At 35.6% G+C, this 16,758-nt stretch overlaps 1 protein-coding gene across 1 annotated transcript in view; it reads left to right on the top strand.

The window, feature by feature from the left end:
• The window catches only part of LOC108576793 (lachesin-like), a 37,400-nt gene extending 21,441 nt beyond the window's left edge, over window positions 1-15,959 (top strand). The window contains exons 6-8 of the mRNA XM_017939853.1: window positions 10,619-10,738; window positions 13,698-13,868; window positions 15,604-15,959. Of these exons, the coding sequence (XP_017795342.1) occupies window positions 10,619-10,738; window positions 13,698-13,868; window positions 15,604-15,959 (647 nt within the window). The remainder of the gene's footprint in view (window positions 1-10,618; window positions 10,739-13,697; window positions 13,869-15,603) is intronic.
• Window positions 15,960-16,758: the final 799 nt, after the last annotated feature.

The following is a 16,758-nucleotide window of genomic DNA, read 5'->3' as shown; positions in this document are numbered from 1 at the left end:
TACAATTCACCTTAGGTACTGTGTCAATCTAAATTACGATCTTTTAATATGGCAGCTGATTTGCTCGAATTTATTTGCTATACAATCGTAATTATATGTCAAATAATATCGATTGCCCAGGCCTCACCTCGTGGAGGTTGCTGCGAATCGAGGCCCACCCTATCCTCACGTCCCATCCACCCTCCTTTTACGCGCCTACTATTTCTTTTCTACTCGTTAACACAAGAAAACACCTCCTACTGATTGTACACTTGCAATACGTTCGAATTTTCGACCGCTGTACAAACGGACAATAGCAGGAGACTGAAAGAATTCTAACTTGAATAAAAGTCGACGAGAAAAAATACAAAAAAAAAAAAAAACGTTAAATGTATCCTATTAATTTTAACTTAAAGTACTTTAAGTTTAGCTTAAACTTATCTTACGCCTAGCTTACAGTATAATTCACTCACATTTGACTTAAACTAGGAGTTAACTTAAACCTGACTTAAACTAGGACTAATGAAATCCTTAATCCTATACGAGACATTAATTTATGCATGTATCATTACTCTGTATTTTTATCACTGCACAAGAATAGCTTGAAATAGGTATTTGATGCGTGAAATATTTTGAAACACAAACGAAGGAAATATGAAGAAATACGTCCCATAAAAGCACTTGTCAGTTAAACGCTATCTCTGAAAAAAAATCAGGCGTTTTTGTTCAACATTGGATATAGATAAGTAACGACAGTAGAAAAACTGTAATTCTTTCAAACTGAGAACTAACGCCTTAAATAACAAACACTTCTCTTTCAATTACAGCAGCACTGTAACCCAAACACTGAATTTTCATTGAAAACTTGCCTACTTAAGTGGTAAAGTCTTAAATAATATCCTGCCTAACTATAAATCTCGTTTATCTTAAAAATACCTGCCTGACTAAAAATTTAACTTAACTTAAAAATTACCTGCCTGACTAACAATCTAACTTAATATTAAATATCGCTTACCTAACTAAGAATCTAACTTAATATTAAATATCGCTTCTAACTTAACTTAGAAATTGCCTACCTGACTAAGAATCTAATTGTACGTTGAAACTGGCCAGTCTAATTAAAGATCTACCTTAACTTAAAAATATCTTGCTTAATTAAGAACCTAACCTAATGTTGAAAATAGCGTGGCTAGTTAACATTTAACGTTTTTTTTAAAAGCAACCTGTACCCTGCCTATTCTAAAAATCTAAAGAGATATAAAGGAAAGGTAAGAGAAATATCAGCTCCACTGCTCCTCCGTCACCTGCAACAAACTCGAACTCAAACAAATTTAGTAGTTATATTCTGCAAGTGACGATATGAACATCATTTAATAATGACATATACCATTTTTCTTCCAGTAATTTCCTTTCATTCGTACTTTACCATTTTTCAGCTTCCGTACATTCGCTTCTGTAATACTCGAGGTATTATACAATCTGTAACATACTTGTTGTTTGTTGGATTAGTAATGGCAAAAACCAAAGTTTAACAGTTGAAAAGAAAAGATGATAACATGCACATATATACACATATTTTAACACATAAAATAATAAAAATGAAATCAAAGATTTCAAGTTTTCGCGGCCCGGAGTATAATTATTATTATTGAGGATTGGAGAACTATTTCCATAAGGATCTAGCTTACACCCGAAAGCCTCGATGATAATAATTAAAAATGAAAGTTCAACAAATGAAAAGAAACGATATGATGCACATATACATACGTATTTTTACACATTAATTGAAATGCAAGCGATATTAAACGAATTGAAAGGTACTTTTCGTTATTAGCAATCTGATGCACATATACATACGTATTTTTACACATTAATTGAAATGCAAGTGATATTAAAACAATTGGCAAAAATGAAAATTTAACAGCTGAAAAGAAAAGATATTATGTACGCATACATATTTTTACAGATTAATTGAAACACAAGCGATGTTAAACGAATTGAAAGGTACTTTTCGTTATTAGCAATTACTCGGTACACATTCACAAGTATTAACTGATCTTTTCTACTTTCGAAATTAGAGAATCTCTGCTAACTGAATTGGAATAAACATTAATTATAAAATATAAACTGACAAATTTCTATACCGACTACCAAAATGAAAGAAGAAAGGGTGAAAATTGTGTACCATTCGTTTATCGGTAATAATTTTCGCCGGAAGAACACGTGGAAAGACATTCCCATATTTTTTTCATAAATTATTTAAAACCGAAATAATCGCACATTTTACTGCAATTGTATCTACATTACCATTTCGTGAATTAGCAACGAGTACGCGATGCCTCGATGATTCAGTATACGAATGCACATTTTACTATGAATATTACAAGACAACTACTTTTCACGTAACAATGTTTCTTTGCAAGCTCTTTATGTCACACACGGAGTATGAAAAGCATAATCGCGAGTGTACTTCAATTCATACAAAGCTATTCCGAAAATTTATAAAAATTCACTACACTCTACTGTTACATCGACCAGTGTGCAAATTTGCAAATATTACGAATCCTACACGTAGCGAGAAAAGTAAACTAACTCTAATAACAATTCTTTTTTTTTTTTTTCTTTAATTGACCGTGCTTCTACTTGTACTTTCTTTCATTATTAATTCTTCCTCTGATACATTCCGATTCAATACAAAACTCTCAACATCTCAACGTCATAGTTACATCTTTAAAAATAAATCATCGTCGTCGATATTACATACGTAACATCGCAAATATTAGTAAATATCTGTTATAGCAATACAATGAATATAATTCAACAGTATTTTATGACAAACACTCGGTATATTTCATAATCCACTCGTTCTAAACCCGAGCAAAAACCGTGAGTGGGATAATTCATTCTCTTACGCAACACTAATCTATTAAATGTATGAAAAATAAAAAGAGTCCCAGAATCAATCGCGGTGAGTGCTTCATTTCATTTGCAATCTGAATTTACGAAAAAAAAAAAAGTTACTGTTAAACGCGAGAGCAGCCACGTAAGGGCGCTTTGGGCAATACGCAACACTAGTCATCTATGCACTCTGTAATTTATAATACGCAACACTAATAACGGGGGATCCATGGCAGTCGTGATCAGGGCTATCGCCCTGATCTCCTTTGGCGCAGCTCTTTCAGCGACTCCTGAAAAATTTGGGCATTTCGTCGCAACACTACTCAAAGGCAAAACGCGTTCATTCGTTGACGCAACGCTATCGTTAAAATTACAGATGGAGTAAAGACTCCTTCGACCTATTTTTACTCTGAATAAATGAAACGAATTTACTCTGAAAAAAAAAAGGGAAAAAACTGTAACTTTACTTTAAAAGCAAACATTTACAATTGAATAAAGATTCCAAGTATAAAAATTCAATACACAAGAGCAACCGCGACACTAATTTCCAACGCGATCTCGATCAATTCGCAACTCTAATTCAAAACGCGATCTCAGTTGGTTCGCAACTCTTATGCAAATCGCGACTAGATTTCTCGCAACTCTGATACAAGTCGCGTGTCAATTTCTCGCAACGCTAATACAAACCGTGATCAATCAGTCGCAACGCTAATTAAAATCGCGACAGGGGTGGGAGGGTGGGCGATGTCCAGTTCCAGCTGAAATACATTCTACAAAATACTACATGCAAGCGAGCACAGTGACAAAGTAGCAACGAGAATTACTCTGCATCCTATTGATGCAGAGTCATTCCCAGTAACCCTCTTCTTTGGCAGTTTGCCGGGTCACTTCGGCTCATAGCCTCTCCCTTCTCTCTCTTTTGCTGAAACTTAAATTTACGCTCGAGATTCCCTGTATCGTAAAATAAACCATAACATATAAAGGTGAAATAAAAAAGATAAATCGCGGAAGCCGGAAAACTTGGAACACGTAGATGGACACGAGCAATAAATTGCAAGTGCATCTACGCCGAACCTCGAGCAAAATATATTTGTGCGTTTTCGTTTCGAAGGGCCTAACACCACCCGACCGCGAGCGCGGGAAATTCGAAAAATTCGACAAGTGCATCCAGTGGCGAGTGGCATGCTCCACTCGCGCCGGATTCACCTTCGACTTTTCAAATCAGATTTTCCTGAAACAGGTTCGACACAACGAAAAAAAATTTGGGCCTGCCCGATCGGAGACTGTGTCAACCTGCCCGGCCCTACCTACTTATATTTACCATACACACACACCAGAAAGTATACTACCTATCCTCCCTGAACCTATATTTAAAAAATGCAAGTCACACATACAAAAACAGACGCTCCACGGTTCTCATACAGACACTTGGGCGCAATATCCTACACTAGAGAGACGTCCCGGGACGCCTCCGACGCCCAAGAGTTAGTCAATCATTCACACACTAATGTACGTACCATTTTTCCTGAAATCGGCTGACAAAGGTTAGCGATCATTGCGATCATACGAGAGAAAAATTTACACGCGATGATTTTAAATGTATTTCCTTTTTCCGTTTCGTTTATTTCTTTTTTGTAAATTTCACATGTTACTGTGGAAAACGGAAATTGGTAACGAGAAAAATGAATCTATAGCGACGCAATTCCACAGCCTAACCACACACACTCTGCGGAAATACGTCGTGCACGATTCGCTAACCTAACGTCAGCCGCCGACCAAGTTATATATATATATAAAAAAAAAAAAAAAATGATTCATTATTAAAACTAGTGTCATCGTACCCATTGCCCTTCACCCAATCAAGAAGCACCTGGGCACGTGAATGGGTTATTGACAACGAATACGGAGGGTTAAACCTGAAAATCCTCGACTAAAAATATGTTATTATCTGATTTTTCATGTACTTTGTATAACGGTCTAATAATTAATACTAATGGTAATAAAAGGTATCACACAGGGAAGGTAAAATTTTTATTTCTTCATAATAGGCTCTGAAAATCAAACACGTTGTTATTAAATCATCCTGGGACGATCCCGTCGTCAAAGTAAATTTTGCGAAAATTAGGGTTCAAGGCTGTTATACTTTGACTTCGAAATCTGGTCCGTTACATTCGCGAAGTGTCTTCTTGCACTAATTTTTCAATTTAATATGGTATTTCTTTCTTTCGTAAATGACTCTACTTTTAAATTGCACTCTTATATCCCGAGATAGAGTGAAAATCATACTGAATAGACAAAGCAACCAAATGAATCATTTGATATTATTATTATTACTCATTCTACTGCAATTCTCTTGCAATACGCATTTAATCGATAAAATAAATAGAACAAGTCTCTATTCTGGCAATGTTAACAAAAACCTATACAACATCGTTATCACTGTGTGATAACTGTTTTCAAACAGACGAAGTCGAAGGACATTCGACTTCTGTACTAAATTTAATACGAAAATTCGACGATTTCTCGTGAAACAATTATTCACGCGGATATTCCACAAATATCTAAATTGAAAATATTCTTATTTGACCAGTATCCAAGTCGGTATATTTATAATTGTATTTACTAGTTTTACTGTAATTAATATCGTATTATCAACATTAACCAGAATAGAAAAAAACGACGCGGTGCAAGGAAACCTAACCTGATCTAAGAAATAAATCACAAAGAATGTTACCACTCACGAGTGTGAGTTGTTACTCACACCCGCGGTCACTGTGCTCGTCCAAAAGATACTACGTAATTACAACTAGTCACCCGTGTCGATTCGGACCAATCGTCCTACGACATGATTGAGCGACCAGAGGAACTTAAACGCATGCGACTCACAGTTCGTTGAGTTAAAGCTGTCGTCTAGGCTGCCACAGCAAACTGCTACCCCCAGAGGAAGTCATCTAGGCCGCCACTGCGAAGAGGAAGTCATCTAGGATGCCACTGCACACCAGAAGTTGTCGTGGAAGTCATCAGGAAGGCACCATAGGGACCACAGTTGAGGCAGGCTGTAACACTTTGTAAAAGAACGGAATATTATTATTTGTTCTTAAAAACGAGATTATTATTTCAAAATTTTCAGTACTATTTACTACAATGAACTTTGAAATTCTTGTAATTTTGACTCAAACAGAGATACATATAGGCATTTCAAGAATTTAAGAATTAACAACTCTTTAAATGAAAAAGATTCAAACTATTAAACTTTTATTTTGATAGATACTTACATTTTCAGCTCTGAGAGCTCCGTCGAATGGTTTCTTCAAGTGATGCACTGACTCTAATACCGGTAACGAATTTCAGCAATAAAAAAATAAATAAAAAGTTAATAACGCGACCGTGTATATATCCACCGGCGAACAAAATCACTGACTCTACCTTCGCGTAATTTATTGTGAATTTAGTACATATGTCTACTTTAAGAGCTGTGTTGCTCTGAAAAACAAGAAAAAAACCTTGTACGCAAAAAACACTGACTCTACCGACCGCATTGCGCGCGGTCAACATCTCTGGAAATAAAAACTGTTCGTTAGCAGGGAGGAGGGGGGCGTGTTTACTTTTTTTTTCGTACCGAGTGTTCGTCAAGAAAATACTGTATTGTTGGTGAAATGGAAAAACTTAGGTGACTACACATTTTACATTAACGCAAATATCAATAATTATCAAGATTATTTTACGTCGCAGTACCGAATAGTGCGACACAATGAAATTAATTTGTGAAAAGTAAAAAAAATAAAAATGTTTGTTATTAGAGTTAGCAATTATTACTATGTTAAGAATCGCGTAATATATCGCGGTTTATAAATATTCGAAGATGTTTGTACGAAGTAAAATTCCATGGCTAAACCGAACTTCTACGTAAATGATTTTAGAGAATATTTAAACTTGCGACGAAAATTGTATGTGTCGGTGATTGAACTCGATATAGGGATAGTAAAAAGACTGGAAAAGTAATATTAATGACTCTACAAATTAGAAAATATCGCGACCGAAATGCAGCAAAAGGTGCAAATTATTTCAATAAAATCAAACGACTTTATATAATTAAAAATCCCATATTACAAAGCAAAGTTTGAAATGATCAAGCCACGAATTCTTTTCTCAATTATATAAAAATAAATTACGTCCGAAAGAAAGAAGCTTAATCTGTTCTTCTTGCATCTTATTATATTGCTCAATTAATTGTAACGTTTATATAAGTATACTTAGTTATACCTTCCTTTAATTATGCAATAAATGTGTACCATGTATTACCATACATTGTTACATACCCACGTAAAATCAATGATATAAAAAAAAAAGATATATATACATACGATCGGCTTTGTAATAACCCATCAAACCCATAAACGTTACCCTGAGACTAGTCTCTTTCTCTCTTTTCTCTCTTCGTCAACCAGATATCTTAACAGAAGAAAAATATTAATTTATAACATGTGTATTGTAAAGAAACGAAATTGCGTCGTAATTAAATGATTACTTTAATTCGAGTTCTATTGTGGAAGTTTATGATATGACTCAAGGCTAACTGAATGCAAAAAAAAAAAAATAAAATAGTTGCTCTCGACCGTTGTGATAATTAGATAAGGTATCGAAGAAAAGTGTATTAATTCATTAGGCAAAAGTAGTAAGAGAGTGTAATAATCGTTAGGATAAGTACCAGAAATGATAGAATATGCGAATGTGAACAACGCGTCCTGTCGACTCGAAGTTCAGTAACCGAATGAATTCCCCCCCGTAACATCGTCCTCTACGACCGAACGCAACATACCGAGTGGTGGGGGTAGAGCACGCTTAGACAAGTTTAGACAAGTTTGTGCGTGTTTCGGAAATTCAATGCGAATAACAATTCTGAGAATTTAACATAGAAAAACTATGCTTCGAGGCAGCCGTGTTCGGTCGACTGCTGGGTCGCCAGTATTTACGAGTTTTTATAAACACAAGTTTCGCGATATCGTATATTCTTCACGTCGAAGCTACACACGACAAAGCGATTGAAATATTCTTCGATTTTATATAACTATTCACGTCCCAGCCGTTCAGCAGCGATCTAAATAAATTAAAGGATTATGTGTCTACTTACATAATTGCTGGAACAAATTGCTCTTGCCAATTTCCCGCCACTTCAGTCGATTTCAAATACGAGGTGTCGTGGCGTCGTTACTGCGTCGGTTGAACGTTCGTTCTTTTCGAAGCTTTAGCATAGCCAAAAACCTGTAACAAAATAAACAAACGCTTAATTTAAGAAGAATTACACAAGTATTAATTAAAGGAAACGATTAGAGACACTTAGAGATTGATTAACTAAATTTATAATAATACCTTCTTAACATGCACGTAACTACGTTCACTCTCTACGACGTCCAGAAGTAACTGACGAATCAACATGTCGTTGCTAGGCAACTGGATATAGGAGTGGGGGTAACCTCACTATTCGAAACAGCTCACTTAATCGAAAATTTCAAAATAAATTAATCGTCCAGATACCCCAAAGCTCCTTCAACACATTTTAGTTGCTCAAAAACTCAATAATCTCCAACACAATTAATGTCCACGTCTTAATTTGCTAATTTGATCAATGTTAAGGTATGTGTCTATTTGAGAGTAAAACTATCGCGAGTTGCTCTCAAGAGTCAAATTTATCAGTACTGAGAGTGCTGTCAGAAACCTGGACACAATTTGAGAGTACTCTCGAGAGAAACTATCTAAACTACGCAGTAATCACTTTTAGCCTTTAAAATATCTCTATTGTCACATGAAACACCTTATTTAAAGTGTTTGGCAGTACAAATTTCGAAGTACAAGTTTCAGTATTTGAAACGTTCAGACGTTTTATATATGTCAATCTTTGCTGTTAAGTACTCGACAATCCGATCCACATAAAACACAAAATTACAGAATAAATCAACGACATACACTTCTCAATATCACTTGTATTCACTTTCAACTTGCAGAAACACAATTGTTTTCAACATAAACGTTCGTTTCGCACATGATTCTCGCTGCGTTTAAGAACGGTGGTCGGGAGCGTTCGTCAACGCTCGGGACTATTCGGTCAACGGTTCTCTTTTCGAGTATCCTGTGTACGAAACATTTCATGTCAAATTAAACACTTTCTGCCACTATGTCACAGATTCTTTTTAAACTCAGCACAATTATTGATATATTAAACGTTAAACTGTTAAAAAATCGAGTCAAACTTCCGATTACCTAACAAGGGAACATCTCAAAGTAATAATTGACATCTGGGAAAAAAATCTGGTACGTTATATCACAGACGAGGTAGTTCTAATTCCAATCACTACTACTGTTGTAATCTTATTCTACGCTGAATCGGTAACGTTGGGAGCGATACGAAAATGGTAAGGGTCTTCTCGGCCCCAGTCCCATAAGATGTTACGTAAGTCTATCCTGTACGTCGCGCGTCGTCTGTGACTCTAATTCTGTAAATTTTTCTGGATCCTTGATCTTCTCTTAATAAATTATATTTATTTTTAGACTATTAGGGTCATTTAAAACTAATTATACTGATTCTGTCTTTAAATTTACTAAATTCAGATTTATAATTAAATACTTATGTGACCTTGCTTAAACGGCCAGGCACTATACATACTATTATATTTACCCCTAGTTACTATGAACGTGCAGATTCACGCTATTAACGTCGCACAGTGATGCAAAGACCATGAAAACCTGACATAAGTTCGGTGAATTAATGCATAATTGGTTAAAATGTGTATAAAGCAATGAGAGAAAAACGAGATCCAGACATTTTATTACTTTAACAAGAGTTATTTCCAATTACAACATTATGCTATTTATGCTTATTCGAATGCAATGTGAACCATTACATTTATTCGAACAACTTGAAAAATAATCTGCATAACAGTATACACAAATTAAATCTTAGTCCATCGTTTATCTTCCAACAAAGTGACTACCCCAACATACCGCGAAGAAAGTTAAAAAGTGGTTGCTATATAATGTACCGAAACAGCTTCATACACCCCCACAATTCTCTGATTTAAACCCAATAGAGCATTTACAGGATATATTAAGCGTTAAAAAATGTTATGGAAGAAGAAAGAAACGACTAAAATATGCATTATTATAATAAAAGAATGGAGAAAAATTGAGTCTTCAACTATAGCAAAATTAGTTCTTCCCATATAAAAATGAATGAGAAAAGTACTTAGGGCCAAAGGATCATTAACGGTGATCAAAATGCAAAATTTTGACCATTTAAGTTAAATATGTTTATGCGTACAGAGACTTTTGGTTTAAATTTTATTTAACTAATTATTAACTAATTTGTAAGCGTTATATTATAATAAATTAACTTTTCTAACCCACAGTATGTAACACGATCGTTTCCAAAAAAAGTTTATCGTTATAAAAAACGCAAATAGGTATGATATTATGCTTAAAAATACAGTAAAAGAAATAAACCTTTGCTTGGACACCTCGTTTCCGTTTTTCAATTGTTCCGTCACCCAGTTTCCATCCAAACTTGTTGAAGAGAACTTCGGCCTTCTTCGGACCACGCAAGATCAGCACCGACCGACGGATACAATTTAGTTAAACATATTCTGGCCACTACACTCGAATAAGAGTAGAAACAAATTGGAGTACCTCGTTTCTTCTTTTTCGTATAAAATATATGTACGTCAAAACGAGAATAATTTTGTTTCAGTTCAACCGGTGATAAAAGTAACGAATCAACTGGTGGCAGCACCAGTACAGAGTGATGTCGTCCTTCAATGTCACGTTGAAGCTTCTCCACAAGCATTGAATACTTGGTACAGAAATACAGGTAAAATATATTATATATTGAAAAAGATGCCTGCTTAGCAAAATATCCCTTTGAATCGAACATCTTTGGATAATTATCTGGAAAGGGGGGCCTCAATCCCAATCCCGACTAACGTGCACTTTGTCCGAGGCGTGGGACGATCGTGATTCAAAAGTTATGAAAAAGCGAAGTTTGCAATTTTGGGGCAATTTTAGTTCCGGCAAAAAATCTAACCTAACCTAATCTAACCAAACCCTACCACTATTAGGATCGCAATCCTATGTAAATGCATATGCAATTTCATTTTTAACCACTGTGGCGGGTACGTCGTCGTCAACAAATCCTTACCAAACCTCGTTCTATTCTTCCACGCGAACTTTCTCTTTTCCAACTCCTTCAGATTTTAGTTTCCGTTCTTTTGTCTCTCCCCGGGTTAAGAATTGCTTTCGTCCTCGAGTGGCCTAAGAAGCGCACATGTGGCATCCAGGTTCGCACGAGGACGAACGAATTTTCCGTTTCCACCACTTTCTCCACTTCTATCTTTATCTATCGCTACTCCTGTCTCCCTGTCCTAACAATATAAAAACCGAGTACGCCTACACCTCGGGACAGTTTCTCCTTTACCGACCATCGCGACGTACCCGACGGGACAGTTAACAAAGTAAACGATTGTATTTCCCGGACAAATTGTACGCCGACCATAACACTTGTATTTTAATAAATTGAGGTGAAAACAGTGCAACGACGTTCCTCACCCACCTCATATCGATTATTCATTTTTAATTGCACGAATGACAGTAATTAATTACAATCCTTCCTCATTTTTAATTACAAACTAGAGAGATTCAATTTCTGTACCAAAAGGGAAACACTCTATTTCTTCTTTCTCTGTGTATAAACATCCTCGCTGCACCATCCAGTGTCCTCTGTATTCGCGCAGGCTGAGATGTACACCGTACAGCCAGCGCGCAAAGTGCCTGAAATCAGAGCAAGCAGGTATATCGACAGGATCTATAACGAGGCTCCGTTCCCAGGCACGTATTTAAGGTGTGCAAAGCTAGTTGCGTTCGAGTGCTTCCCTCCAAAGTAGTTCTCCCCTTCGTACCTCACACTTCACGTCCACGTCGTCGAATCACGATGAGAATCGAACGCGTTATTTATAACGGACGACGGCCGCGTCGTTTCCCTAGGTTTTTTAATAACTCCCGGAGAATACGAGATGGATGGGAGGTGGCATTGTGGCGGAAGGCCAATCGAAATCCCCGGTGACGTTTCCTATATAGCTGCTTCGAGAGAGTCGTTTTAATCGAAAATCCACGTCGTCCCGAAACGGTTACAGTCCCGATTTACCCCGAGCACAGAGCTCTCTTCGAGTGGGACGATATTAACAAATTGACCCGCGACGCTTTAATTCCACCCTCTTTTCCTTCTCTCAAACTCGTCTCCCGTGGTTAACGTCCCGCTCGTACTTTTACTTCGTTCCATCAGCGTTCGTTCTATTTGCCGTGGAAACGAAGGTTCAGCCAGAACTTCTCCTAAACGTCGCTCCCTACTTTGATGCATCTGGTGGAAGTCTTAGTGCCTTTGTTTAAAATAACCCGGAGACATTTTTGTCCTCACTTGATTATTTCCATAGGGTGTTGTTAAAAATAATCCAACAAATACTAACAATGTAAAAATCATAATTGTCGGTATTAATAAAAAAAATAAAACAGGTTCCTCACTCGCCTCACCACTTATATTGGAGAAAATGTAATGTAACATACACAATCTTCTTTTCCTCATAACTTTTGAACCACGATCGTCCACGAACCACATGTCACTCAGGCCCCTCCCATCTACAACACATCCCAAGGTCAAGGTCATTGGAGTTAAAGCTTCCTTTTCTAGGTGATTATCCAACTTTCTTCCTTACAGTTCTATTTTCGTGTTATAAAAGAAAACGCAGACATTTTAGGTACTTACGTGAGTTAGAGGACACACCCTGTATACTAGTTTTTTCCTATCTAACTTCGTCAGTATGTTCGGTGGGTATAAATAAAAAAAAAAACATGTTATATAAACATATGTACGTCATTTGAAGCTTTGTCAAAAAGTTATAAGAAAAATACGAAATATGAAGGGAATGGTAACGAACTTGCTATGATACAAGACAAAAATGGCTCTGGTAAAGGTTACATTCAACATCTTCAACGACCTCAGATCCTTTACCTTCCTAATTCGTTATGCCCATAGAATATACTGACAATGTTTGGTCAAAAAAAAATTGGGACACCCTGTATATAAATACATTTCACTCACTTAATTCTATGCTTAATTAATCATGCTTTAATACTATTGGAAATGGGTTATGGAATGAAATAGTCTTTTAACTTTGTAATATACGATTTATTTACGGTCTCAGAGGAAACGTCTTTACTCTATTGAATCTTCTGAAGGACTGTTTCTGGGCACCCAAAAGAAAGTTGGGGTCCCCTTATACCTAGAAACTGTTTACATTATGGTATGGCATTGTGCAGTGAGTGACTCGAAGACGGACACCAGATGCATCTGGTGGAAGTCTTAGTGCCTTTGTTTAAAATAACCCGGAGACATTTTTGTCCTCACTTGATTATTTCCATAGGGTGTTGTTAGAAATAATCCAACAAATACTAACAATGTAAAAATCATAATTGTCGGCATTAATAAAAAAAATAAAACAATGAAATAACTCTGTAGAGTTAAAAATACGTGTAAAATACAAACTTTCAATTGTGAAATATGCAAAAATAGTTTTTTTTTTCACTTTTACTGAGACGTACCAATTTAAGAATATTTGTTAAATAATTCACAAAATTCAGCTATACTGTAATCGATTCAATAAATATTAACTTTTTAAGTTTAGTCACGTTATAACACAAATGTCAACATAAACAGTACACCTGAAAGATTGCTCCCTAATAAAACTGAAAACATCGCAGTATTCTCGTTTCCCTTACAGGCCTAAAGTTGGTGCCCGGTGATAAGTATGCAATGTCAGAATATGCATTGAATGATTACTCTTGGCAGATGAATCTCACTGTTAATTCTTTGGACAAAAAGGATTTCGGAGAATACGTTTGTTCATCGGTGAATGCTCTTGGAAAAGCGGATGGTGTTGTACGATTACAAGGTAAATTATTATACAATATATTGCTAAGATTTCGATTTATTTCTAACATTACAAGCAATGTGATTTCAAATATGCAAATAATGTCATAGAATATTCAAGAGAACATTGTGATTCAAATTATTAATTAATGCTAAAGTTTAAATGCAGGAACGAAATGGCAATACAGGTAACCCCCGACACGACATCCACGCTCGAATGAAAAATTTCAAATGAGATATCTGTTGCACATAAAAACTTTTATTATGTTCCGTGTTATTCGAGGATTTCCCTAATTTCAAATGAAATATTTTTTGCTTTTAAAAGCTCTTATTATGTTCCATATTGTCCGGGTATTTCCCTAATTCTCAAACCGTGTTATAGAAGTGCCTGTATCTCCATATTTAAGCACATGCTTAAATTCATTGCTCAAATTTTCACTGGTACCCCAGAAACGCGAGAGTGACTCTCGTTTGTTTCTCAAGTGATCGCTGTATGACGGATTTCTTGTTGACAAGCGTCCAAGACTTGTATGTTTCAATTGACATGCAGCTCTGAATAAACATACACAGGGTGTACGAACACTATTTCCGTATGGTACTGTTTGTCTGTACCACCAAATACAGGGTGTTCGGCTACTCCTGGGAGAAAATTCAGGGAGTGATTCTAGGAGTCGATACAAGATGAAAATCAAGAATAAGAAATATGCGTTTGAGGCTTCGTTTTTTAATTACTAACGTTGAATGTCACTGCCCTTTTCTCTACAACTTGTACAAGGTAAGGTGTCGGCCATATGTCGTTGGTTTTGAGGATCACTGTACCTTCCGTGTCTTGACATGCCCTATATATATTTTTGTAGGGAGGTGTGCAGGGTTGCAGGGATATTTTTAAACGTTTATAACTAAAAAACGAAGCCTCAAACGAAATTTTTTTATCCTTCATTTTCGTATTATTTCGGCTTCTAGAATGACACCTTAAATTTTCTCCCAAGACTGACTGAACACTCTGTATAAATATTTTCGTTATTTATACATAGATATATGAAAGAGCTACTTAAGACAAAGTTGAACAAAATGAGAAAAAGAAAAATCTCTTCAAAGTACATATTTTTTCTATACCTTCACAGAGCACAAGATGACAAATTTAACAACCCTAACAATATGTCATTCCGATAATTTAATCTCGAGATATTTTCATCTAACAATGAAACTATAACAAATACTCAAAATGATGGCCGTCTAAAAATCATTCAGTCTAACAATACAGCTCCTTCCTCTTCGAAACTTAATAACATGTGGTTGTGTTTCATTTAAGAAACTGATATACATATATGCAATAACTATAAGAAATATTTATTATTTTCAGAAAAAAATATCTTGAGATTAAACTATCAAAATGGTACATTGCTAAAGTGAAATGAAATCCGATCGGTTAATTTAAAACGAACTATTCTCATTATTCCCCACCACTCACTGATTTGAGCTCAGCAAACCTAAACATATCGACAAGGAAAGCGAATAGATACAGGATGGAGAACGTAGCTTGATCATCTGAATTATTTCCGTTACTACTGAACCAATATTCCTTTTGTTCTTAAATACCTTGATTTAGAGGGTCTTACAGTCTGATTGCAGTATATGTTTTCTAAGTTATTTTTTTTTCAAACTTATCAAGGTCGCCTTTAGTTTTTTAAATGGAACCTTATAATCTCTTTTCACTGGTACATATTAGATGTTTAACTAATCCTTTTTTGATCCAGAACTGCATCTTATTGCAAAGACAACTCCCAGTACCTTCGTGAAAAACACCGATCTGAAGCTTCGAAAGAAGCCTATTCCGAAAGGAAGAAAGAAGAATAGCAACAGCAATGGGAGAAGAATACACGTGGCTGGTTTCGAGGATTTCGATTCTTCCGAAAGTGACGACGATCTCAGTACTACACAGATCATGGCTGGTAGTACTCTTCAAGAAAGTCATAGAACAGAAAGACCGTTGGCATTACCATCGTTATCACCACCTTGGGTGATCCTAAACACTGCCAATTCCAGGCATCATTCTGTGCCGATCACGCTATTCTTTTCAGCGTTCGTCTTAACCGTGATATGCGTTCTTTAAAGCATATATTATTGCTAAGAAAATTTAACAACGAAAACGATACTAATAAAGATTCAAAGCGTTTCGGGAATAAGGTGAAGAATAACGTATATGTTCGATTCGTTATTCGTAATACACGACTATGAAATCACGCTTATATCTAAAACGAAAATGTGGAATTGCTTTTCGCGATTGGTACAAACGTTAAAGTGAAGCAATTCGTATTTTAAACTTTATTTCTTCTACATAATCACGTCTACTTAAAACTCGAATGATATTACGCTTAATTTTTGCTGTAATATTACAGTAAGGCGAGCATAACAGTGAAAGAAATTATTTCACAAGGTTGTCATAACGGTGTTTCAAGATGTTGAAGAAAGGTTAATGTTTTAATATCACAATATTATTCTAATTTGAAAAATTTCAATAAACAGCCGCAGTATAATTAAAAAAAAAGAAGCTTGGAAATACAATTATTTATATCCATACTCTTTTTACCTAAAGGTTTAAAATCATAGAACCTTGTTTGTATGGAAACACAGCAAACTAATCATGCGAGCCTCTACCTTGAGATGTTGAACTTGTATCGAGTGTTCCTAAACGCATAAAATATTTAAGAAATTAACTATGGAAAAGTGAATGTAATGCGTTATAGTCGTAACATTATTTTGTTGTTCTTGTCATTCTATTGACATCATTCGTTTACTTTGTTCTGTTTGATATAAGTGAACAGGAAAGAGAACTATAGAAATACAGCTGAACCTAAAATATGGAATTATGATACCATTAATCATCAACTGAGCAAACAAATTTTTAGTAC

Source organism: Habropoda laboriosa, unplaced genomic scaffold (genome assembly GCF_001263275.1).
Source record: "Habropoda laboriosa isolate 0110345459 unplaced genomic scaffold, ASM126327v1 scaffold409, whole genome shotgun sequence".
NCBI classification, from domain to species: domain Eukaryota; kingdom Metazoa; phylum Arthropoda; class Insecta; order Hymenoptera; family Apidae; genus Habropoda; species Habropoda laboriosa.
Note: the sequence above shows the minus strand (reverse complement) of the source record. Positions and strands in the feature narration are given on the sequence as shown.